We start from the raw sequence: 24,499 nt of genomic DNA on the forward strand, positions 1-24,499 counted from the left end.
AGCATTGTTCCTTGTTTCCTTGTATTTCCTTGTATTGTTAGTCAGTGTTCTGGTTCTAGTTTTGTCTTCGCTTGTTATGGTCATTGTCTCCTACCCGCTCACCATGGTGTAGGGATCTTTTGTTTTATTGGGCTGATTTTGTGTTCCTGTATTTTTCTTGGTCAGTAATAAACCGTTGTTTTGTTAAACGGCTCCTTGACTCCTGCTGATTGTCCGCACCTCTGGTCCAGCAATCGCCCTGATTCTCCGGAATCATAACACTTCTGTGTTTCATACATTAATCATTTTCATTTTTACCTATGTACCATATCCACCATGTGTCCCACAGACTTCCACTTCCTTGGTCTTCCTATAGAGACCAAATCTGCTTTTTGTACCAGGCTGTAAACATGTTTATTTCTGCTGTAAAGTTGAGCATTTTAACGTGGAGGTCTATGGGGATTGACTCGCTTTTGGAGCCAGCCTCAAGAGGCCGTTTGAGGAACTGCACTTTTTGGCACTTTGATTGATGAACACCTCCACAAATGCACAGAAAATACAACTGAAGGGTAGAAAACCACAGATTTGCTCTGGGTTTCGTGTTGGCAGGACTTTAGTATGTAACTACGTGTTCAATGATCCAACCTTACATGCTTAATATTAGACATACACTTCAGCCCTATGCAAAAGATTTTACTTTGTCAGTGGAGACAACTTTAATAGACTAATGTGAAAAATAATATTCTGCCTCTGCTATCATTTTAGCAGATAAGAAAAAGTTAAATATGGAATGTGAAAGTGCAAAATGGGACCTTGTCTACATTTCTCTTTTGATTTGCTCCTCTATGTGTTGCCAAGAGGGCGAATTGTCTCTGGCTAATTACTGAAGCGGGTTGTCCAGCAGTGATGAAATATCTCCGAGCGTTACAGTAAAGTTTGTGCTCAAACAGCCTCTTAGAAAATCCCTGCTGTCACGGTGGAACTCACCAGCTTGCTTAATACAATGTGATCGTCCAAAATGTATGCGTGGAATACAAATGTGAGGATTTCAGACGCATGCCTGAAACTCACACATTTTCTCTTTGGTCGCATGTCTGGGATGCAGAGGCGTGGAAAAAGCTGAAAGAAGGTTTTTAAATCAGATCAATAGCAGCGGTAAGCAGGGCTGATATGGTGAAAGGGACTAATATTGAATGAAGTTATGTCAGATGGTAACAAAATATCCAAAAGTCACACACCAGATTCGAGTGTTTAAGGACTAAGCTCAAGTGAAAGTGCCTCAGTGTGATTTACATACATTAAGCAACATCAAAAGGACGTTCTGTACGCCTCTGAGTCATTATTACATCAAAACCCTTATTCCTGTCACTTTGTGAAATTAACAACGACCACCTGCACTTTCACCTGTTTCACCTGTGCACGGGCTGTCGTGACACGAGGCGTTAACATCAAAAATGCCGCCGACCTCTAACGTCTCTGGGTTTTTTTCCTGCTGCGGTGGGCTGCAGCAGTACAGCACGAGGAGGGACGTCTCATCGGTCATCTCTGAATAAAGCACATGTCATGTTTATTATGATTGTGCACAGTATATGGCTGTCTAAACAACAGGCCTCTGTTTGGACAGCCATATAAGAGGCCCTGCTGCCCTCACATGTTATGATAGGGAGGGACTGCTTTGACAGAAGGTCATCTATTTTGTGTCAAATACCTTTTCTTCGCCTCTCATAACAAAGAGGCGTCCATGTAAGTGCAGTGGCTATGGATAACTAAATATGCTTTAATAACCCACAATCAGACGGGCTTGCCGTCACGCGTGTTGCAAAACAGCCAGCTGTTACCACAGAAACCATATTTGGGAAGCGTGGGAGACAAATTGCAGCAGTATCGCCTTGCTAATAATTTCTATTATCTGCGCTGGATGTTGAGATTATCATGTAAATAGGGGGACGCGCCGGGCGGCAGCAGGTAGGAGCTGAATGGCTGCTGAAAAGAGGAGACCAAATATAACAGTTGAGCAATCACCACATGTGGCTGTGCCAAGAAACAGGCGGTGGAACAAGGTAAGCCACAGCTATTCCTTTTTATTTCCAGCTAGGTTCTTTTCAAAGGTGTTAAAATAGGAAACGTGTGAACTGACAAACCACCACCGCAGACAAGGAGGAAGTCTTCATGTTGCTAAAGCTGCTGGCACTTCTTTAGTTTCGTCACATTCCTCTGCAGGGTAGTAAAAAAAAAAAACTCCCCCCAAAAAACTCCCCCCCCGCTTTGTCGCTGCACTATAAGAGTCGAGCTTCTGTCACACTCGTTCACTTTTATGCGATGCAGCTCATTACATACGGGGTAAGGCAAAAAATGATTTCCTCTCTGTAGCTGTGCTTTTACATTCTACCAATTTCCTCCAGTCTATTTTGCATTTCCTTTATAATAAGATGCAGGAATTAGATACAGACATTGTTTTGATGACGGGAGCGTGTTGGGAAGCTGTGCCAGCTAAAGCTTTGAGACAGTCATTTCCCCTGGTGTAGTTAAGCCATTATGTTTATGAGGGTCATCAGTTTCACAACATGTCCAGTATTTGTGCATGGACGGAGAATGAGGGCAGGGAGTTAATGATAAAAGCATCACTGTACTGTATTTATGACATGCAGCAAGCAATAACACAGTATTAGGGTTTGTACACAAAACCATGTGCCAGACCAAAACAGTGGCTCCTCATTAAGAGATAATTCAGCTCCACCATAAAGTCTGAAGTAGGAATAAAGAAGGAAATTAAGAGGGAATATAGGAAAGGGGGAATAAGAGTTTATCTTTGGCTTCTTCCTGTCGTCTTTTAGCTTGTAGGCTAAAATTTAATGTAAAAAAAGTAAAGCTGTGCACTCTTAAACCAAGTGTCAGATGGACGCTAGGTCGAAATACTGTGCTGCGCAGCGTGGTAATCTCTTTCCATTCTCTCTTATCAGCAGAGCTCAAAGCCCTCGAGGAAACGATGAGCGTTGGTTTATCGGTGGGGACAGGAAAACCACGCCGTCTCACCGGGTTTGTTCCAGGCTGCTGACCCAATAAGAAGCCTTCGTCTCCCGCGGCTCTGGCTGTCTGACAGTGTGCCGCGGTGTATTCATTCCCACCAGACTCAAGGACATAATGTGACACATCTCCACCCCTGACGGAGCGACTGAGTTACACCGAGGCCACCATGCAGGAGTGCCACACTGGGCTGTGTCTGTCTGTCTACATCATCACCTTTGTGCTGGGCTTCCCCGCCAATGTCCTCGCCTTCTACACTTTCTGCAAGAAAGTGAGGCAGAAGCCCACGCCGATTGACATCCTGCTCCTCAACCTGACCATCTCTGACCTCCTCTTTCTCCTCTTCCTGCCCTTCAAGATGCAGGAAGTGATGAACAACATGCTCTGGGACATGCCCTACGCCCTCTGCCCTCTGTCTGGCTTCATCTTCTACATGACCATCTACAACAGCACCTTCTTCCTCACTGCGGTCAGCGTAGAGCGCTACCTCGGCGTGGCTTATCCCATCCAGCACTCCCTGAAACGCCGACCCGTGTACGCTGTCGCCGCCAGTGTCTTCTTCTGGATTTTCTCCTTCATCAATCTGAGCATTGTGTTCATTATGCCCTTCATTAACTCTGAAAACTCAGTGAATGCCACCTTAGGCCACAACGCTTCAGCCAGCTCTGCCACTGGTGACAAAGAGGAGGTATGTTATGAGAATTTCACCCAGGCTCAGCTGAAAGTCCTCCTGCCTGTGCGTCTGGAGCTCTGCGTGGTGCTTTTCTGCATCCCTTTCCTGATTTGCAGTTTCTGCTACATCAACTTCATTAGGATTCTGTCCAAGCTGCATCACATTGGCCGACGCCGACGCCTGCGGGCCATTGGCATGGCTTTGGGAACGCTGCTGGTGTTCGGCTTCTGTTTCGGCCCCTATAACGTCTCGCACATCGTTGGTTTTATCACGTGGAAAAGTCCTGACTGGAGAGACAAGGCCCTGCTGTGCAGCACCTTCAATGCTTGTCTAGACCCTCTGATTTTCTACCTCTCCTCCCCTGCTGTTAGAGGGACTGTGCGTAGCGTGATGGAAGGGGTTAAGAGTCGCCTAAACAGGTGCATGTCCTGTCGCCTGTTCTGGGCCTTGCGGGGAATTAACAAGACAGCAAAAGATAAGGAACACAAACAAGGGGAGATCAATGCTATCTAAGCTGACTGAAAGGAAGCTGTGAGCAGCTGCTTTGACTAACTTATTTCTTCATCTCTGGAAGCAGGAAATTAATGACATGCTTGTGTTTTTACACATGTAGGAAACGTGTCTCTGTTTGACTGTCTGATGGACTTCCTATTTGGAAACGAGGCAAGATAGTAAAACCTCTGCACGTCTGAGCAGACCGCAGTTTTTATGCGGTGTAATGTGTGAAGACAAAGAGACGGGGTGCCTTGAACTGTCACATGCAAATTAAAAAAGTTAATAAGGATTTAATATGATCTCCATTAATACAGGTGCTCGTATTGTGAATTTCTGCGAGGGAGAAATAATAAATATCCAAGCGACGGCTTCAGACGTCACCGCGAACCAATAAAAGATAAAGATTTCCCACCAGCTTTGACAGGATATGTCGTATGCTTGTAACAGCATTTGTTGTCACATATTGTGATTAAAAAACAAACTGAAATGTGACGTGTGAGATGTGAAATTATGTTCAAGTGTGTTGAAAATGACTTTGTGTTTGGTTTTGTGCACCTTATAAAAACACAATATGCAGCGAGCATACAGTTGCTTTCACGTCAACATGCAGCTGTGTATTTTTCACACGCTATACGTTCTCATGCAGATTTTAGTTTGCACCATTTTTTATTCATTTCATCTCATTAAAAGCATTTACTTACACATACTGCACCTGGTACTAATGTAGCATACATGTATGAATATATGTAATACATGTGGGGAAGCTGTATGACAGGGGTTGTAATTATAGAAGACAAAAAACAGAAACAATGTTTTCATACACAAATCATATAAACATGTAATTTACATAATGTGTGATTAATTGAATTGAATTTGTAAGGGTCTGGTAAAAGGTGATTTTGTTTGATAAAATAACATAAGATAAGACTTTATTGATCCCACGCTGGGGAAATTCACTTCATGACAGCAAGAATGAAAATAAGAAGGAGGTAGAAAAAAGAACAAGTAGAATAATTAGACAATAAAAACATACTAAATACAATCAGCTGTAGAGGCTTTGCACATTATATACAAAAGAGTGTAAAAAACATTGCCTTGTGAAGAATGGCTCAATTTCACAGTAGATTTTGAATCGCACACAAGCAAAATATGAAGTGTGTGTGTGTGTGCGTGTGTCCACACACATCTGAGCATGAGGAAGTAAAGAGAATGACCCTAATAAACAAATCCCATAATAATACATTTACGTCATTTATGACTAAAAGATTGCTTTGTATGGGCAGCATTCAGATAGTAGGTGATTGCGTGTGTTTGTGTGTGCGTGAAAGCGGAGAAATGAGGACCAATTTGTTTTTGAGAGAGAGAGAGAGAGAGAGAGAGAGAGAGAGAGAGTGACGAATGTGTTACAAGAATTTGATTGTGATCACCAGATCATGCCAAATTTATACCACATTTCTGTATATATTTAATGGCATTCATAAAAATTGTTTAAAATCAAAATAAGGATTAAGTGTGAGCAATAGGAAGTTTATTGAGCAGATAAAAAGGCGTTTTTTGACATCACTAATCTGGTTATACTGTAGATTCATCATCTTGCTCTAAATTTAATGGTCATTATTACTGGCAGCACTTGGCACCCTCTGCCGTGTGGGCAGGCCTAAATTTAAAATGCACTTCCTCCGACACGTGAATCAAGATCTCAGCCCACACACTGCACACAGAGGCAAAGCTATCACACAGGCGAGCACTGGCATCAACGGTAATCCTGTTTTGTGAGGATTAGGCCTCTGCGGAGGTTGAGATGATCACTGTGTCTGTTTGACAGGTGGATCATGCATGAAGCATTCACTCTGACACACGGACCTGAGTGAATGACTAAGATGTGCGGACTACCAGCCGTCGACACAATGAGCAAATCCAAAAACACGCTAGTCAGCACGCCACAGCGATAAAGAGTTACAGAGATAAACAGCTTTGATGTGCAGAAAGAAATCGGCAGTGCATCAGTGTTCAGAGGATACGCGGTAGGTGAAAGCCAAGCAGAATGTAGAGCAAGAGGTTTAAAAATGGCAGAAATGTAACAGCAAGCATGAAAGAGGGAGTTTACATTTACTCATAACGCAGAATCAACTGTTAAGTCAGAGTGAATTCTCATTTTTCAGCAATGACGGTCTGGATTTACATGATGTTGTTTGTCAAAGGTTGGTCTTCTGAGCCACACCGAACACCCGCCGGTCCTTTTTTTGTTTTCTCTCCTATTTCATTTTGTATTTCCTGGAAGACAATAATTGGTTGTTGCGTCAGTGTTGACTTTTTCCTAACAATGTGTGATAGGTTACAAGGATAAGGCAATAAGATAAACAGCCCTGTGCATGTGCGTGTGTACATGATGTGTTTGTCAAAGGCAGAGGAGAATATTGTACTCACATGGCCGACATCATTTTCCCTGCAGGCGGAAATGTTTGACTGCTGCAGAGTCAAAGATCACATAAATTAAATATCCTTTTTTTTTTTTTTTTTTACAGCTTCCTCTAATTCAAAGAGGTTTACTCACTCACCTTCCAATAAAAACACGACTGTCATTGCAGAGAGGAAACACATCTTGAGAATATTCAAGTGCACAATCAGCTCGTTAGGGGAAGCATCTGGAAAAAATTAGGCAAACACTGATTAGCACTGACTTATCACGTTATTGAGCACGACAGAATTAAATCAGGAAGGTTGAACTGGCTTTGGTGGATGGACGTCCGCCTCCTCCCTGGGAGGAGAGGTGTTTAAACATTGATTGGGGAAAATCATTAATTTGTTCAAGTATGCAGTATTGCAGGCAATCTGTTGCCTTGGAATGATCGATGTCTGACCCACATTAACAGTCAAGTAGGGCAAACACTGAGCAAGAGGCTAGTGGTATGCGAGGCCCTGTCGTCCCTGAACTCGGTGTCAGCACAGATGGTAATATTTGGAGAGAAGTTTCTTTTAGGCTTGCAAGGAGGAACTAAGTTGTTTTAAGTGTCCGGAGTTTTCTTCGTAGGCAAGGTTAGGTGAATTGGGGTTGGTGCGCTTCCAAAGCTTAGAAAAGAAAATCTGCTGGTTGAATCATCAGTGCGAGAGTTGAGCCACTGCATTAGAAAATATTAGGTTGTTTGATGAGAAGTCAAATGTGCAAGCCCGTGCACATAAAAACTTGCTGCTTTTATCAACATTTTTATGTCAGTAATGAGCCAAATGTGAGTATGTGTAATGCGAGAGGGGCTGCTTGTAAGGATGAACCCAAACAGAATTTTCAAAAACTCTGCGGGTTTCATTTATCCGACACAGCATGCAGCTGCTTTCAGCTAAAAAAACAACTATCTGTCCATGCGTTACAGACTGTATTTGACCAGTTTCTACACCATCTCCTGTGTATCAGCCATGGTCATTAATGCAGCAATAATTTGTGATTAAAAATGTTATTTAAAGAAATTATCCATATATACATAAAGAGTTGCATACATTTCAAGAAATACGGCAACGTTAATGACTATAGGTGAAGATATTTCCCTCGGGCCTTGGTGGAGACCATAGCAGAGCTACAGGGAGAACAATTATTGGACTTCCATTTGTCAGGTGACCCAAAACACAACAATAACTCAATGCTAATGTAGCTCCATAACTGCTGGGTGTATAAATCATGAACTGCTGCTATCAACTTGTAAGGTGGCAGTATGTCAGCGTTGTGTTTACAGCTTGTTTGCACTGCCCCAAAGTAGCCAAAAAATCTGTTACTGCAGGTTTAGAGAGAACTTCCAAGCAGTCTTTCAGCAGAGTGAAGCGAAAGGTCACTGTTTGTAGAAACCTGAAATGCATTCAGCAGTTTGAATCAGTGCACTTTCTGATTCTGGGTCAGCGTTAGATGAATTCACCGACTGTGTGCAGTGTTTTGTTTTTTTTTCCAAGTTGCACGTGCTGCACATTTATTACTGCAGTGATTTATACCTCTGAGAGGCTCCTTCTGCAAAGCAAACAGTGGGTATCATAATATTTAGAGCCATCTGTCATACCAAACTGACTGAAGAAAAAACATGATTTCTCAGCAGCAAAGTTAAATAATTAAAACTGTCGGGCATAGTATTAAGTCCATTTTTCATGATGAGGAACATTTAGAATATGATTAAAAGCAAACCTTCAAATGGGAATTTTCAAAAATAATTTCACAACCAGTGGCTCGAGTGCCTCCGAGACAAATTTCTATAAAATCGTAATGTTTGGAAAAGGAATTGAATCCTGGTGTTTATTTACCCCAGGTGAAGGAAGCAGTCAGAGCTGTGCTCATGGCGGGGTGGTCCTGCACCCCACATGTGAAAGTGATTCCCGTTTGCAAAGACTGTTTCAGTGGGAGTGCGAACACACTGAAGAGATACACATCCTTGCTGTGGTTGTCCATCACCTGGAAACACTTTGGCTGGCTTGGAGGGATGGAGTTCAGCAACCAATCTGAGGACAGCAGGGCTCCGTCAGCTGGGTGTTCGGAGAGGTTACCATGAGGGTTGATTGCAGGAAGGGTGCAATTGGTGACTGACAGGTGATCGATATCGGCCGCTGTGCCCTGGTACGCCCAGGTGATGGTTAGCTCGTGGGGGTGGAATCCCCCGGTGAGACAGAGGAGAGCCCACTGACCAGTCTGTGGGTCTGGGGGAATCTGGAGGTAAATTTTGGGAGCAGAAGGTGGTGCTAGCAGTGGAAAAAGAGTCAGAAACAAAGTAAACACAAAAGATTAGACAAGTCAGGCTGGTTAACTGCGTCATTGTGCAGCAAACAACCATACAGACCATGGAAAATATAAAAGAAATAGTGGTCGTAATATGAATCATAATGAAATCATTTACTTAAAAACAAAGACAAATTAAGAGGAATGTTATTAAAAAGCATAAAAATAGACAAATCAAAGTACGTATGGTGCACAAAAACAACAAAACTGCCTAACTGAAGCATCTTTTTCTAAATTACTTGTCTGAATTATCGTGCAATCAAAAGCAGCAAATAAATAAAACATTATTTTCAGCAAAATAATTAAAATGGTATAAAAAAAAGAGAATCAAATGTGGGAAAAAAAAACCAAACAGGTAAAAACATGCAATATCGGTTGTTATATGGCGAAAGCAACTTTGCATCCTGAGAAAATCAGAAGGAAGCTTTTCTTCCGCATGAAGGATTTCCACATAATAATTTGGCCATCCCTCCCTGCCTTGTTTTCTGGTGAGTTTCAATTCCCCAGGCAAGATCGATACAAGGCACTGTGCATGGTGCCGGGGTGATTATTTCTAGATCTGTCATGAAACTGTTCAGGCAAAAAGATGAACTCTGAGGGAATTTCACATGACTTGAATTTTTATAGATTGGTCCTGGCCCTTTCTTTTATAGTGATGCATGGTCCACACCGGCGCTTGTATCGAGCTGCCTCACACTAAATGCTGTGGCTCTGGTGCACAAAAGATACAAATGAGACATAATTACAAGCATGGCAGAATCACCCAAGCATGAATTTCTGAAACAAGCAATTTGTCTCTTACCCAAGACCACCAGCTCGGTGCCGTTGCCCCACTCTGGGTCTCTGTGCAGGACGTTCACCTCGCAGTAATACCACCCAGAATCCTCCGGTGCTACCTCAGTGATCACCAGGGACGAGGTTTGATTCTTCTCCTCAAAGTTCTGCCTGGATGACTTTGGGATGAGCTGCTTTTCCGACTTCATTTTGAACCACTGAACCCCATACTTCAGGGATTCAGCTTTGAAATGACAGGACAGGGTTGCCGTTTCACCCCGCATCACATAGAGAGAGGGAGGGTACTGTCTTACCCTCAGTCCCTCCGGGGTCGCTGTCAGGGCTAAAGACAGAGCCATTAATACAATGTGTCATACAAGTAACTTTTAAAAAGTGCCGAGCAGACCTGCGGATCAACTACAAATACTTTAAACGTGTGCTTAGTATGCCCGAGTGACAGCTGGGAGCAAGGTTTGTCAGACAGGGACGATCAGACAGAAAACTCAAACAGCCAGAAGTACAAAATTGGAAATCAATTTAGTATAATTTTACAATGCAGCAAACATGTATTGAATGACCCCCAGTGTGATTAACTTCACCACACAACAAATGTTGTTTTTAAAAACTCTGCAAACACTAATTCAGACACACTGGAGTACAAAAGATCTCAAAAGCTTTGAAATATCTGTTTGATTGGAGTTGCTGTGTGTCTGACTAAGTGTGATGGAGTGATTATTAAGTGCGATGATGAAATACTGCAGATAAGATAAGCAAAACACTCAGTCGTGCACAATTGAAGTGCAGATGATAAAGAGCAGCAAACACAACAAATTATGGTCCACAAGCAGGTTGCATCTCTTTACCTTCAGCATTAAAAGAAGGAGAAGAAATGATGCTTCAGTGCTAATTAAACCTTTTTTTCATCCCGGAAAGCACGGATTAATAATGACTTATAGTGCAGATATATATAGGAAAATATATTGATTCATTCTAAAATGACATATCAGGTATTTGAAATGGTTACTCTCTCAGAAATGGAGGCGAATACAAGCTTAACAGGACTGACTTGTATTCAGACTGACCTGGTAGTTGGCCAGCAAACAAAAGAAGCAAACCGAGTTGAGGCAGTTTGTCCATGCTGCTGTTGTTCCCCACTCCAAGCTTGAGTGGTGAAATAATTTCTCAGGCACTCTTAAATCTGACGCTCGCTGTGCTTTAAAATGTGATGGTGTCAGCTTCTTTTCTTTGTTGCACTCTATGGTTACAGGTGATGGTTGATTAATAGGTCATTCTTCAACAGAAACTCGAATCTCAGAGACTGTTGGCGTGAAGAAACTACATATGTCAGTGTCTCAGCAAACAAACAGGCCCTGCGTCTGCACGCTGACAGAAACCGCAGTGCAACAGTAAGCGAGTGCTGCTGCCATCGCGCTACAGGTCGGCTCTTTAAACCAAGAGTTGATGATTTGCAAGATCTGTATTTCGATTGGAAATGATTGCATAATACTTAAGAAATGAATCTAATCTAATTGAAAACTACTCTCTGTAAAACACTTCCATCGCAATGACTTTAGGGGGCATTACGTAATCACTACTTTTAATTAATTAAGGAGCTTTAAAAGCAGCAGATGTGACCCAACTTTAAATGAAGTAAGTTTTGTTTTTTCGACAAAGATTTGCCGCACATACGGGAGCCCAAAATGTCAGAGCTTGGTGAAGTGATCATTACGTTACGACAGCCTTTTGCTTCTCAGCTTCACATTGTCCCATGAAATGGCCATACTTCTTCATTTTCTGGTCGCAGTATCTGTAAAGGTCAGTGTCAACAGCAGCCTTATGTGAGACATTTAGAGCACCTGCACTGGCTAATGCGAAGTCTATTGTTATTGAACCCAAAGTCTAACGTGTCTTTAAAGTGTCTGAGACTGTTACTCCCCATTTCCTTATTTTGGGGTTCTTGCAGCACAGTTTATTCATATTATTTGATTTATTTATGTTATTTCACACAAATTGGAGTAGATGCTTTTCCTATCTAGACTTAATAAATTCATCCAGTGCTCACCTTAACTCCATCTCACTGACAAGAACAGATAAAGCCAGAAATCTTGGTGTAATTATTGATTCTGACCTGAATTTTAACAACCATTTAAAGCTGATTACCAAATCAGTCTACTACCACCTGGAAAATATAACCAGAATTAAGGGATGTTTGTCCAAAAAAGACATGGAAAAACTTCATGCATTCATTTTCAGTAGGTTGGACTATTGCAATGGAGTCTTTACTGGCCTAAACAAAAAAACAATTAGGCAGCTACAGCTGATCCAAAATGCTGCTGCACGAGTCCTTAATCACGACCATATCACACCAGTCCTCAGATCACTACACTGGCTTCCTTTGAGTCAAAGAATAGACTTTAAAATCTTACTTTTGGTCCACAAAGCATGAAATGGTCTAGGACCAAAATATATTCTAGATTTATTAACCCCATATGAAGTATCCAGAGCTCTCAGGTCATCAGGGACAGGTCTGTTGTGTGTTCCCTGAATCAGAAGCAAACAAAGTGAAGCAGCTTTCAGTTATTACGCTCCTCACCTGTGGAACATTCTCCCTGCACACCTGAAGTCTGCACCAACTGTCAGCTCATTTAAATCAGGGTTGAAAAGTTTTTAGTTAATGTAAATATATCTGCTCAATGATTTTAATTGCTCTAAATGCTAAATTATTGTCTTTTACTGGCTTCTGTTTTTAATTTTCCTTTAAATGTATTTTATTTTTATTTTTCTATTCTCTTCTAATTTCTTTCTTTCTTTGAAATGTATTTTCTATTTATGATTTTAATGTATTTTCATGCTTCTGTAAAGCACTTTGAATTGCCTGGTGTATGAATTGTGCTATACAAATAAACTTGCCTTTGTCTTTCATCCTCCTGGACAGATTTAAACACATAGAATGAAGTTCTGTTATCGCAAAGCAAAATCCATTATCGTTTTGTTTTTGTGAAGCTGTGTTGAAGCTGACGATGAGGAGACACAGATGTTAGTCATTGACAAGAGGAGGTCGACGGGAGCTTCCTGTTGTGCACGAGGACTCTAATTTCTAGTTGCAACACAGCTAGAAATGAATCAAAATGAACCCTGACAAACTAGTTAAAAATGGCTATTTTTTCATAGAAATGATCGGTAATGACTGCAGATCATCTCTATTCTGAAGTTACCACCCACTAATAACGCTGATATCATTTGTTGGCAAGTGATTTGATATGAGCCATTTATTCTGACAGCATCTCATCAACATTTTAATGACAAAAAAACCCTCTGAGACAAACCTGCAAACACAACAAAAGCGACAATGTCTTTACTCAGCAGGAAGCAAAAAGCAAGCTGAAGCCACTCGCCTGCTTTCCAACCACAGGGGCCAACAGAGAGCGAGAGAGGCCCCGCTCCCAGCAACAAACCACACACAGTGACTTCTGTTAAAAACAAAACTGATTTTTATTTTTTTGTCTCCCTCCACTTGATATGATTTTTAACTCCACTTAATGGATTTTGAAAAAAAAAAAAAAAAAGAAAAAGAAAAAAGACACACCTCGAAGTGAAAGTCAGAGAAGACAAGTTCAGCAACAAATCAAAAAGAAGTACAATCATCGCTTCACAGCACTGAGCTTCGGTCAGGGTGGGAGACGAATGTGTCGGTCCTTTTTTTTTTCTGTCTCGTGTGTTTACATTGATTAGATCTCGAGAAATCTGAATTGCCTGTAATTCACGTCTGTGTTCTGAATGGCCCAAACACGCCTGCCCTGTGCAGCTCAGGCAACACACACACATGCACACATACTGTTGGATGCTAGAAGTGAAGCCCCTTGAATGATCACTGCGGAGCTCAAAACACGCTTGCAGACAGGTACACACACTCGCATACACGCACATGCAAACACACCATTTACATCAGCAGTGGCAGAGTGGGCAAACCTGGGGTGTTGAGGGGAGGGAGGGCAGAATTTTTTGAAGGTTTTCTCCACACGAAAAGAAACTGAGGACAGGGAGAATGAAGGAAACTAGTGGTGTGAGTGTGTGTGTGTGTGTGTGTGAGTGTGTGTGTGTGTAGAGGGGGGAGGGGGGAAGAGCAAGAGAGAAAGAAGAAGACGAGAGAGAGAGAGAGAGAGAGATGGGTTCCACATTGGACACTAACCTAAGCCAACTCATTCCCTCAATTATACACGGTGGGTTCTCGCCTGGTAAAACGTGTTATTAGTTTCCAAATGAGACACTTTCCATTACTCCACAGTGACGGTTCCTGCAGCCTGTTCGCTCTTATTGCCCTCTTGAGTCACACAGCACATGACCAGCCCCCTATCATGCATCCTGTCATGCATCCCAGCCTCCAGCGCACCGTACATGGTAATAAGACACTTGTATCCTACATCGGTGACTTCACCCCAGCCGTCTCATAACTGCTATATAAATCAGCACAAAAACACCAGTTGGTGCTGTCGCTTGTGAAAGAAATCCAAGTTTCTCCTGTCAGTTCTCAACACCACAACCAATATTTACCCCTTGGTTGATTGACAAGGAAAACGCCAGGCGTGGGCTGGTGATTCAGAGAGGCCAAGTAATGGGACTCTTTCTATGTTGAAGATGTGAGGTGGGCGACTTAATGACTAGGGGAGACGTGGTGGGCGAGATGCCTCCATTGTGTTGCCTGGTCCGTTGCTGTTGCTCAACTGGTGGAGTGCAGTGCGCTGTTAATTAGCCAGACGCTCCATCTCTTAGAGAGGTGAGTGATTGACAAGACGCCATCTGTGGTCGCAGTGAGGGAGAGGGCGAGGCTGGCGACTCTGTGCCCAACGTCTTCGCTGCAAGCTGAGGTTTTAAATATAAACACAAAACCTGAACTGAGTGATATGCATAAGGAATCTATTTAACTACTTTCAGCTAATTGCTAACACGAAACACAGCACTATCTATCTATCTATCTATCTATCTATCTATCTATCTATCTATCTATCTATCTATCTATCTATCTATCTATCTATCTATCTATCTATCTATCTATCTATCTATCTATCTATCTATCTATCTATCTATCTATCTACAGTAATTCATGAACTCTAGTCTTGATCTAGACCTACACATACAGTGCACCTGGCAACTGTCAGGTGACTGTTTAATTAACATTTTATGCCATTTCAAACACCTGAAGCGTGCTCGTGCTCACTGTTATGGAGACTTTCCTTGTCACAATCCTGTCCAGCATGCTGTATACTAATGCACTCATTAGCTGTGGTAATGGGAAAGTATTGGGCCTTAATAGACTTGCAACATTGACTTTGCCCAAGAGAACCGAATGAGCCTGTAGATAGTTGGTAAACAATGGATAATTAGGATAATATATGGGAATTAGGCGTGCTTTGCTGTAAAGGACGTGAGCAGGGGATTTAGGACAATGATAATCATTCATATATAATTGTCACTCTGCGTTGCGTATTCTTTTGGTATACTGACTCTATGGCTGCAACATCTGCGTCTCACGCTATTAAATTTTAATCTGTTACATATAATTTCATATAATATTGTATTGCACACTCATACCTTATGTTTGAGTGTTTTACACCCAGACATACGTCTGTAGATACACAGTGTCAAGAGCTGCTGACGTTGGCAACTGCAAAATGATGCAGGTTACATCTCTGTCATTACTAATAAAATATAATCATTACTAATAAAACGTTACAGCAGCCGCCAAATTGTGCACCCAGGGAGCATGTATGGTCAACACTATATTTCGCAGCTAAACAAACAACAAATACCAACCTGGACTGACTTGGAAAGAAAAACAAGTGATTAATTCTTCATTCGCTGGATCTGGACCGTAGCTCTGAACACATACTTTACTGAGCTGACATTACAGCTTGCCCAAATAGTTTCAGAGAGGGGCTTAAAATCGATGCGCAATTAGGGGTGTCTTGTATCAGGCATGATGAATTATGCTCTCTGTTCTAAGGCTGGTCTATAGACACTTGATCAATTCAGCTTCTGGGGACCTGGTAAGGCAAGCCGGGGAGCAATTGCTCTATTCCAAAGCCATTCAGTCGAATGTATTGATTAACCATTGCATTCTGAATTGAAAGTCTGTCCGGGATCTGTTCTATGTCGGGAGGGTGCTGCAGGAAAGACTACAGCCTGAGCCTGCCACGTATAGAGTGAAGAAAGCAGTACATTCAAACCTTCTCTGGGCTGACTGTACACTTGTTTTGCTCTTCTACAGTCGTTCCATTAAAGCACCATAATTATTTTAATCCATCACTGCATCATCTCAGGAGCGGCGTGCAGTATCCGTCCTTACAAACTCCAGAGCTTCATTACCTGACTCCTCTCAGCAAAGGCACAGTGCTCCGAAACTGTTAAATGCATTCAAAGTGTTTTACAAACCCTAATCCTAAAGTCCATATCACAACACTGCACTGATATGTTAATGAGAATTTAAAAAAGTGCATTTACAAGTAAATAAATTCACCTCCTTTTCCTGCTATCGCCTGTGTAAAGCCACTAATTAAATCTCACCATAAACAAGAACGAAACCAACAAAAAGTACAGCTATTAATGTGCAATACAATGCTTTGTACTGTAAACTATGTGCTGGCTTTGTCAGCTCTAAACGTGAACTTCATGGCACCTTATTAACAAAAATTCTGTAAACAGATCATCATAACCTTCAGCTGCAGGAGCCAATCAACACTTTCTCATCAGGGTGCGCCGACTGTAATTAGGGGCCGAGCAAACGTCTTGTTTATATCACTGTAAACTCATTGAACCCCAGTTGGGGTGTTATTTATACACTTGAAGTAGGCCAGACTGTGTTTATGATCAAGGCTATGTTAATGCTATTCATATTACATAGTGCAACCATAAATAGTGTGTGGTACACCTTCCCCTGGGAGCGCCGAAGTTTGGAAATGCAATATGAGCGCCTGTCTGTCTTCCTCCCTAAATGGAGAGTTCACTGTCTGGTTAGTGTCATCCCATCTCCCTCTGGCTCTCAGCTTTTGGATTTGCATTGTCAGGGTATCCTCCCACAGGCCCGTCGGACCGGGTGCTCTCTCAACAGCATCCTCATCTACCCTCCAATTGTGCACCCGGGGGATCTGCTGCCTCCTTGCCCACTCCCTCTCCAGTCCTCCACTCTCGCACCAGAAGTGTGACTCATTTACATCCATCACGACTCATAAAAACATGTTCTTTTTGCCGTTTGTTTGTACAAATGTCCACATTTTGTCAATCACCACTCTGTGATTTCAAGTCATATTGCCTGAGTTCCCCTCCATCTGGACCCCTTTTCCCCATAAACCTGAACACAACATACAATGTTTGCTTGTTTTTTTTTTTTTTTTCAAAATCCACCCACACACGAACATTGACGTGCTTTTTTTCAAACCCACATCGAGAAACATGACAGTGTGTTATTTTTTTGTCCATGTTTTTTCTTTTTTTTGATGTTTTCTTCTGTTTTTTTTTTTTGTTCTTTTTCTTCATCAAGGACAGATTATGTACATACAGATGTTATATGCCACTGACAAACCCAGTGGGACGCTGACATGGAACAGTGTACAGTATGAGTGAGAAACAGAAAGCAACAGCATGAAAGATGGAGATGCTGAGAGGATGAAAAAGGGATTGAGACCGAGAAAAGAAGCGCTGACCAAATGACCTGCTCTTGTGCTTGAAATGGAATCCGACAGTATTTTTGGAGCAACAAGATGCATGCACAAAGAGTGTGTCTGGTCACACAGATAACCCGACTCCACCGCAGAGGGCAAGACTTTTTGAGTACAACATGTAGAGTTTTAGATTAAGGGCCATTTAAACAGAGCTTCACAATCATTTCATAGTACTGTACACAGTAAAAGTACAACAACAGACTTATTTGATATACCTTGTTAATGGAAATTTTTCAGATATTACACCACAGCTTTAACCATATCTGATACCTCTTGCACAGTAGAGTTAGGGGTTATTGCTGGTTTGAAACAAAATCAAACAAAACACATTCAGACACTCGATTCAGTACTGAGTTATTCCCCTTTAAGGTCGCAGTAGTCAGGGTTCAGCCGGAGAAAACTCATCTCTCCGTGCAGGCTCGTTATGGCAAATTTGCATATAGTCGCTGCATGTGAGTGGAACAGTGTTTCAGCGGAGAAATGAGTGCCACCGTATTGAAATATGGGCTTACCTCCCACTGTTTGTGCTGTACAGGGGAACTGGATGGATAATTGTGCCATGGGGGTTTTGTAGTGCCCATGCCTGCATGTCACAGGTACACATTGGAGGGAGGACTGGTGCACCAAGGCGAGGCTGTCCTTGAAGAGGATTCCTGTCAGTGGCAGGATTGAGCTTGATTTATGGGGGCCATCACTGGCTGGCAGGAGGGACAGGTGGAGCCCAGGCTCTTTCACTTAGCAAACCACAGGTAATGGCTAATTACATCTTTATCTCCCTGCGGTCTGGCTGAACAAGAACCGACTTACGGCCACGACCAGAGACTGACATGGATCCAAATCATTAATCTAGCTGGTCGGAGAGAGACACACTATGATAAGTGGACAAATATGCTGTAAATGTGTATGTGATGCGGTTAACAGCATGAGAAAAAAGAGTTCGATACATAAACTGTTACAAATTATAAATTACATCATCATTCACTGCTTCTGGACTCGGATGAAATAATCCCTCAGACTGTTTCAAATGCGTTTTTAAAAAGCTTGTCATGGCAAAATAGAGCACATCACTTCGAAAACTTTACATCTTTTTTTTTGTCCGTTTTTTTTTTTCCACTGTAGTCGTTCAATGTGTGTGACTTCTCAGAATAAAGTACAAAAATTATTTTTCCCACGCACGGCTCATGACCATCAGATTTTGTTCATTTTTTTTTTTCTCACATGGAATTACTATTCATAGTTATTCAAATACTTATTAACATCATCATCATCTGTACTATTATTAACACCAAAAAAGTAAAAGCAGGTAACCTTGCAGAGTAAAACAGACACAGTGCAGGGAGGGAGGGGAGGGAGTGTGGGGAGTATGGACTCACGACAGGAACATCTCTAACCGGTACATGCTATCAACAAGCGACAAAGAGGATGGAGCTGCAGCTTCGAAACAGAAGATAATTGTTGTCACTTGACAGTCTCTTGCTGCTTTGGGAAACTGGAGCGTCGTCGAGGCTGATGGGAGGTGTCGTCTGGCGCCAGGTGACTTGAAGTCGCCAGTGTGGCCTCTGAACTGCATATATTTACACTGGGGAGGAAGACGGAGGGAGGGGCGGGGGGGTGACACGGAGCAGAGAACACTATAGCGATGCAAAGGGCGACTAGACAGAGCACGTTGAACAGAGGGGCCGGAGCGGGGGGCAAGGGGCTAAAAAGGTTTGGGTAGTGAGGGTGTCTACATGCGAAACCTTGGTATAAACCCCCCAGATTACATAAAGGGGTAGTTAAGACCGACGCCATCACCACCCACCCTTTTTTTTTTATACATTTTGACATCATTCATAGCAGCTTCACTGCTACACAGTTAAAATCAAAAATCCATACATGTGTGTGTGTAGGTGTGTGTGTGTGTGTGTGTGTGTGATCAAAGGGTGACACTTCACATGGCCACCAATGGGACAATTTTCAAAAGGTCACATGACCGCCAGTACCACATTATAACTATAATTTCCATAAATATCCACCATAATATTGTGATTTTATGTATCATTTCCATAAGGCAAACACTGTAGGTGAGTCATTAGTCTATGTAGTATATTACATAAATGATCGTCCAGTTGTTAGATTATCTATTTTCTCATTGATCACCGACACAATAATCATTGATATACACTCTCTATCAACATCAGCCGAGTGGTAATAATGAGGGGAAAACAAGGTGAGGAGGGAAGTACCAAGTCAGACGAATCTGCAATCTGGGACATAAAAAGAGAGAGAGAGACAGACTGTGTGTGTGAGGAGGAGATAATGACAATGATTTGACCTCCACATTGAATTGAGGGGTGCTGAGGTTTTGGAAGGGGAGTGACGTGGTTGTGTGTTTTATGCAGTGACTCAATGGCTCCTGGATAAATGCATATTCTTTTTGTTCACAGTGATGGGTTCGTAATTAAAGAATTTCATTTCCTTCTTCCTTTCCGTAGAGGGGAAGAGAGACAGGGAGGGGGAGGGCGGGGCTTTCAGGGACGTCCGGGGACAATTCCAGGTGGAGCTCCATCTTTACACCTTCAGGAGAAGAAAAGCGGAGAGGGAAACCCAAAGACATGCGCCGACGCCCATCCCTGCATGTAAAGTGGTCCCTCGTCCCTGTATGGCCCCCGGTCCTGCAAGAAAACAGAATGGGGGGGGGGGGGGATGAACAATTAAATACATGCAGAAAGCTATGAACACTGCTGGAAGTAAGGGATCTCTGTGACCGCTTGTATACATTTCAAAACTTATTACAATTAATTAACCAAATTAATTCTGAAACCTTGGCTTAATCACTGTAAACAAGACATCGTCTGTGTTTTACAATAGTCATGCAGCGTTTTTCTAAATTTGAACCACATTTCCTATATTCCAACAGCTTTGCCTCATTTCCCTTTTCTATGATGAAAACGGCCCCATTTCAGATCACTGCGCTCTTAAAATGGACAAATATGGAAGGCTGAGACTCATGTGAAAGTCATTAGTATGTGTTATTTACCTTCCTATTTTGACTCATCAAACCCAAGTGAAACCACTAACACTAACCAGCAGGGCTCTGTTCCATTTAGATGTGCCAGGAAGTCATGCTAACAAACCCACGTGCACCCTGGAACTAGAGAACCTAAATGGGTTACAATTATTTTGACAAGTCAAAATAAAAACATGTTAAAAAAAAAAAAAAAAAGTCTGCTGAAGTTCTTCATGCAGTAACATGTTAACAACATCAAAGTTACAAAGCCATGAAATGAGTTACGGACCTTCAGGGCTGAGTTTGACTTGTCAAACTAAGCCAGTGAGCCTGCATGAACAATGCAAGCACCCAAGAACTAGAACACCTGAAAGTAGGTTTAGCGAGTGGATTTCAGTTGAGCGGGTCACTAAAACTAAAATGGCTGACAATGGCAAAGGCGCTGCGAGGGCACGAAACACGCTGCAGCTTCAGAAACGATGGCAGTTCAAAAACACATATGAAAGTCCAAAACAAATACAACACTGGAAGCGTGCTGCAAATGAAAAGACACGCTGCAGAATGCCGACACAAATACATTACAAACACTGCAAATACAGAAACAATACAAAGTCTAACACACACAAACTCTTTTGCTCATTTGCAGCATGTTTTTGCTTTGCTTTTGTATTTGTTTTAGATTTATTTTTTATGAGTTTTTGAATTGGCATCACGTCTGAAGCGGCAGCACATTTCTCCTGAAGGAAATGTTTTGAGCGTGTTTGCCCTCGCTGGCCACCATAGAAAAGAAATGGCACCATATCTCAAAGAAATGTTCTGCAGTTTTGTCACACCTGAACTACCGCCTTGTGATTTGGTCAAGTGCTGCTGAAAAATATTGTTAAAAAACTTCAGACTGTACAGAACAGAGCTGTCAGGGTCACTCTTATTTCTGTATAATGTGTGCGAGCTGCACAAACGACTATTCTAGCTAACTGTGGAGGCCAAACTGAAATCAATGGAAGTCAAGGGTATAGGACGCAGTTATTTCTGCTGCTGTGTTAATGGCGACCCCAGGAAGGCTAATCAGGACCCATTAATAAAGTTAAACCCGTTTGACAAGGTGAAACTTCCAAGTCTTTGAAATTATGTAATTCAGTATGTTAACTTGGTTAATCTCAAGTTTAACAAAGCTGTTAGATGTTGCAGTGATAACCAGAGAACTGTTCTCAAGAAAGCAAAAAAAAGATGGAGATTATTCAATATAACACCAAGAATATTGTATTTGGGGCACTAAATTACACCATGATTTGGACAATTGAAAGAAACCCTTATATACCCTCTATTTTCCTCTTTTGCACCATTAGGCAGTCTAGTAGATTTCCAAAACCTAACCTGGTGCCTTACAGTGTGACAGAGTGGAGTGGAATCTAGCACAGGCTGCCAATGGTCTCAGTAATTACCCTCATTGCTTCAGGGTAATTGCGATAATGTGCCAATTTTGATGTGATAGTGGGTTGTTGATATTAAAATGCTCCATGTAGCACCTTTAAAATGGTGAACAAAGAGGTCCAAAAGCAGGGAAACAAAGTCATGGGAGGCAATGACAGTGAGGGACAGCCTATCAATGGAAATGCCACAAAAGTATCCGATTATGGTCCGATTTTCGGTGCCTGGTCCAGAACAAAAAAGGGTTTGTTGTGTTCTAATGATGGCAGGAGGAGATTAGGAGGGAAAGAGGAGGCAGAAGGACAGATGATGGAGAGATAGGCTGACAGAAGAGGCAGCGGTGTTGGAAAAAGAGAGCAGGAAGATGTATGCGTCTGACGGGGGAGTGAGTCATTGAAGGGAGACTGGCCGAGATAATGGGTAAAGGAATGAAAGAAGAAAGGGGATAGATGAAGGACTCACTTAAGATGGTAATGCCGAATGCACTAAAGGGGAGGAGGGAGGGTGGCGGGAAATGGAAGGGTAGGAAATCGCTCATTGGGGACAGTTAATGTGAATTGGGCTTGGAGTGAAATGACAACTTCTCGCGTAACGGGACGGAGCGGAGCGACAGCCTGTGTGTGTGCGTGCAGGGATGTGTACGAACGAGAGATGGAGGGTGAGAGCGTGAACCAGTGAGAGGGAGAGAGAGGGACGGTAATATAGGCAAGCAAAGCTTTAATGGGGCGGAGAATAACGAAAATGGGGAGAAGGAGGGAGGAGAGGGCTGAGGAAAGGCTGTGCTTTGCGCAGAGCAGAAAACGAGACGGGGCGGAGGGGGAAAACCGGTGTGTCGACGCATGTGTCGTCTTGTGGAAGTGTGTCACGTCTGCTCATATTCTTACACCCCGACTGATAGGCGATCGGGATAAACGTGAGCGTGCTTTCGTGTTCGTCAAAGCTTGGGTTTGTCACTGTGTGCGTGCACCTGCATCTAGTTCTGTGCGATAACTTACGAAACAGCAGCATGCTGGCGTTGGAAGCCCCCAGACGGTTCGAGGCGAAGCAGGTGTAGTTTCCAAAGTGTTTCTCTGTCACATTGGTGAACAGCAACAGCGAGCGCGTCTTCTCGTTTTTGATCCTCAGGGTGTTGTCACTCTCTACCGGCCTGGGTGGTGGTGGTGGTGGTGGTGCGGGAGGAAAAGCGAAGGAAGGAAGCAGGAAGAAAAAGAGAAAAAGAGTGTGACAGAAAAGGAGAGATAACACAACATAACATCACACCTAGTGACTCATCCCAGCTAAGAGGCTTTTTTTCTCCGTCTCTCCAGAGACGAGCAACATAGTCCCCCTCCACACATCGTTTCTGTCTCACCTTGTACTAATAGTGAAATCTAACAGTCCATAAATAACAGAGACCTCCTGCTGGGGCCCATTATACTCTATTAACAGCTCTATCTGGCTGGCAAAAGCTTGTCTAAGTACTTCTGCGTCTTGCTTTGCCTGATGCCAAATCACCCTCACTCTTCTATGCTCTCTGGGACCTTTTACAAACTTGGAAGGACAGATTATGTGTAGGTAATAGAGAGCAAATAGGTTTCCAACAAGCTAATATTTCTCCAGAGACGGCAAAAACATACATGATTATCTCAGACCAATGCTGGTGTCAGAGGTTAGGCGAATGGACGGCGGCCAAGACGTTGTCCGAAGTATGCCGGCTGAATCTGAAAGTGGTGTTCATGTGTGAAAGTGAGAAGCTTTGTGAGATCATTTTTTAAAAATATATCTGTCCACGTCGAAATGCCAAAACAATAATCTCTTTTTCACCCTCTTTTGGTTGGCAAACAACAAATTATCTGAGAAGAGGGGCAGATACAGCTGCTGTTAAGCCGGTGAAATCTGTCCTGTTGCCTCCTCTTCTCTGGGATCACCTACTGTATACTGTGTTTTAATGTTTCTGAACTCGCAATTTAACTGTTCTCATTACTCAGACAACTGATTGGTATAAAACGGTGATTTGTCTGAGGCTCATAAATGCTACATGTTAACCAGCAGCCCTGTTATTCCTGTGCTGCACTGAGACGCTGAACAATAAATGTCACAGCCATCAAAAATGCCGGTTAATGCTGACACCTACAGCATGTGATCGGCTTTACTGACATTTAAAATGAGTGTGTTGACTGTGGAAAGTTGTCTTCTTCCCCTCAGCGCTGCAGCCGCCAACTGCGTCTGAGCAGGCCAACGCCATTGTTTCAAAAGCTTGGTTTTCCACATCAGCGCTTAAATGCAAGGCCAGTGTTTTTGTATTACTTCTCTCTGCAGAGCATTTTTAAAACAAAAAAATGAGCGTTGAACTCTCCGAGTGGTCTCACCTGTGGTCGTCTCTGTACCACTCAAAGGCAGCTGGTGGGACCGCCATGGCTTCACAGCGCAAGATGGCTGTCTTGCCCAAATGTGCTGGCATGTTCTTCATATCTGTGATCATGGGGGGATCTGTCAGAGAAAACGAGGGAGGAGAGCGTGAACAAACAGAAGGCGGGAATTCAGCAATTAATATACGCCTGCATTGGAGTCAAGTCGGGTCAGCCCGGGGTTGCAAACAAGGTTGAAACACCCCCGGAGAAGGCAAAATTAAGATGTATGAATTCATACATAATAATGCATCTACAGTATTTACATATATATCATTAATACACCAG

General features: G+C 42.6%; 2 protein-coding genes across 3 annotated transcripts in view; one reads left to right on the forward strand and one right to left on the reverse strand.

Moving 5' to 3' along the window:
* The first annotated feature begins 2,273 nt into the window (after positions 1 to 2,273).
* On the forward strand, positions 2,274 to 4,287 carry LOC139333795 (free fatty acid receptor 2-like). 2 transcript variants are annotated; one of them, XM_070966445.1, is made up of 2 exons: positions 2,274 to 2,319; positions 2,940 to 4,287. In XM_070966445.1, the coding sequence occupies exon 2, from the start codon at positions 3,173 to 3,175 to the stop codon at positions 4,187 to 4,189; it is 1,017 nt and encodes a 338-aa protein (XP_070822546.1). In that variant the 5' UTR covers positions 2,274 to 2,319; positions 2,940 to 3,172; the 3' UTR covers positions 4,190 to 4,287. The 2 variants fall into 2 exon arrangements, with proteins under 2 accessions (XP_070822546.1, XP_070822547.1); XM_070966446.1 differs by having other exon boundaries at positions 2,279 to 2,319; positions 2,943 to 4,287.
* Positions 4,288 to 13,181: 8,894 nt separating this feature from the next.
* Positions 13,182 to 24,499, reverse strand: part of iglon5 (IgLON family member 5) — a 97,688-nt gene continuing 86,370 nt past the window's right edge. Inside the window, exons 6-8 of the mRNA XM_070965757.1 lie at positions 24,173 to 24,293; positions 22,820 to 22,971; positions 13,182 to 20,061 (exon numbers count right to left, since the gene is read on the reverse strand). Of these exons, the coding sequence (XP_070821858.1) occupies positions 19,958 to 20,061; positions 22,820 to 22,971; positions 24,173 to 24,293 (377 nt within the window). The 3' untranslated portion in view covers positions 13,182 to 19,957. The remainder of the gene's footprint in view (positions 20,062 to 22,819; positions 22,972 to 24,172; positions 24,294 to 24,499) is intronic.

This window comes from Chaetodon trifascialis, chromosome 7, assembly GCF_039877785.1.
Source record: "Chaetodon trifascialis isolate fChaTrf1 chromosome 7, fChaTrf1.hap1, whole genome shotgun sequence".
Taxonomy (NCBI): domain Eukaryota; kingdom Metazoa; phylum Chordata; class Actinopteri; order Chaetodontiformes; family Chaetodontidae; genus Chaetodon; species Chaetodon trifascialis.

What these genes read in the sequence shown, in the direction of transcription:
- LOC139333795 (XM_070966445.1), top strand. Translation starts at nt 3,173, where the DNA reads ATGCAGGAGTGCCACACTGGGCTGTGTCTGTCTGTCTACATCATCACC.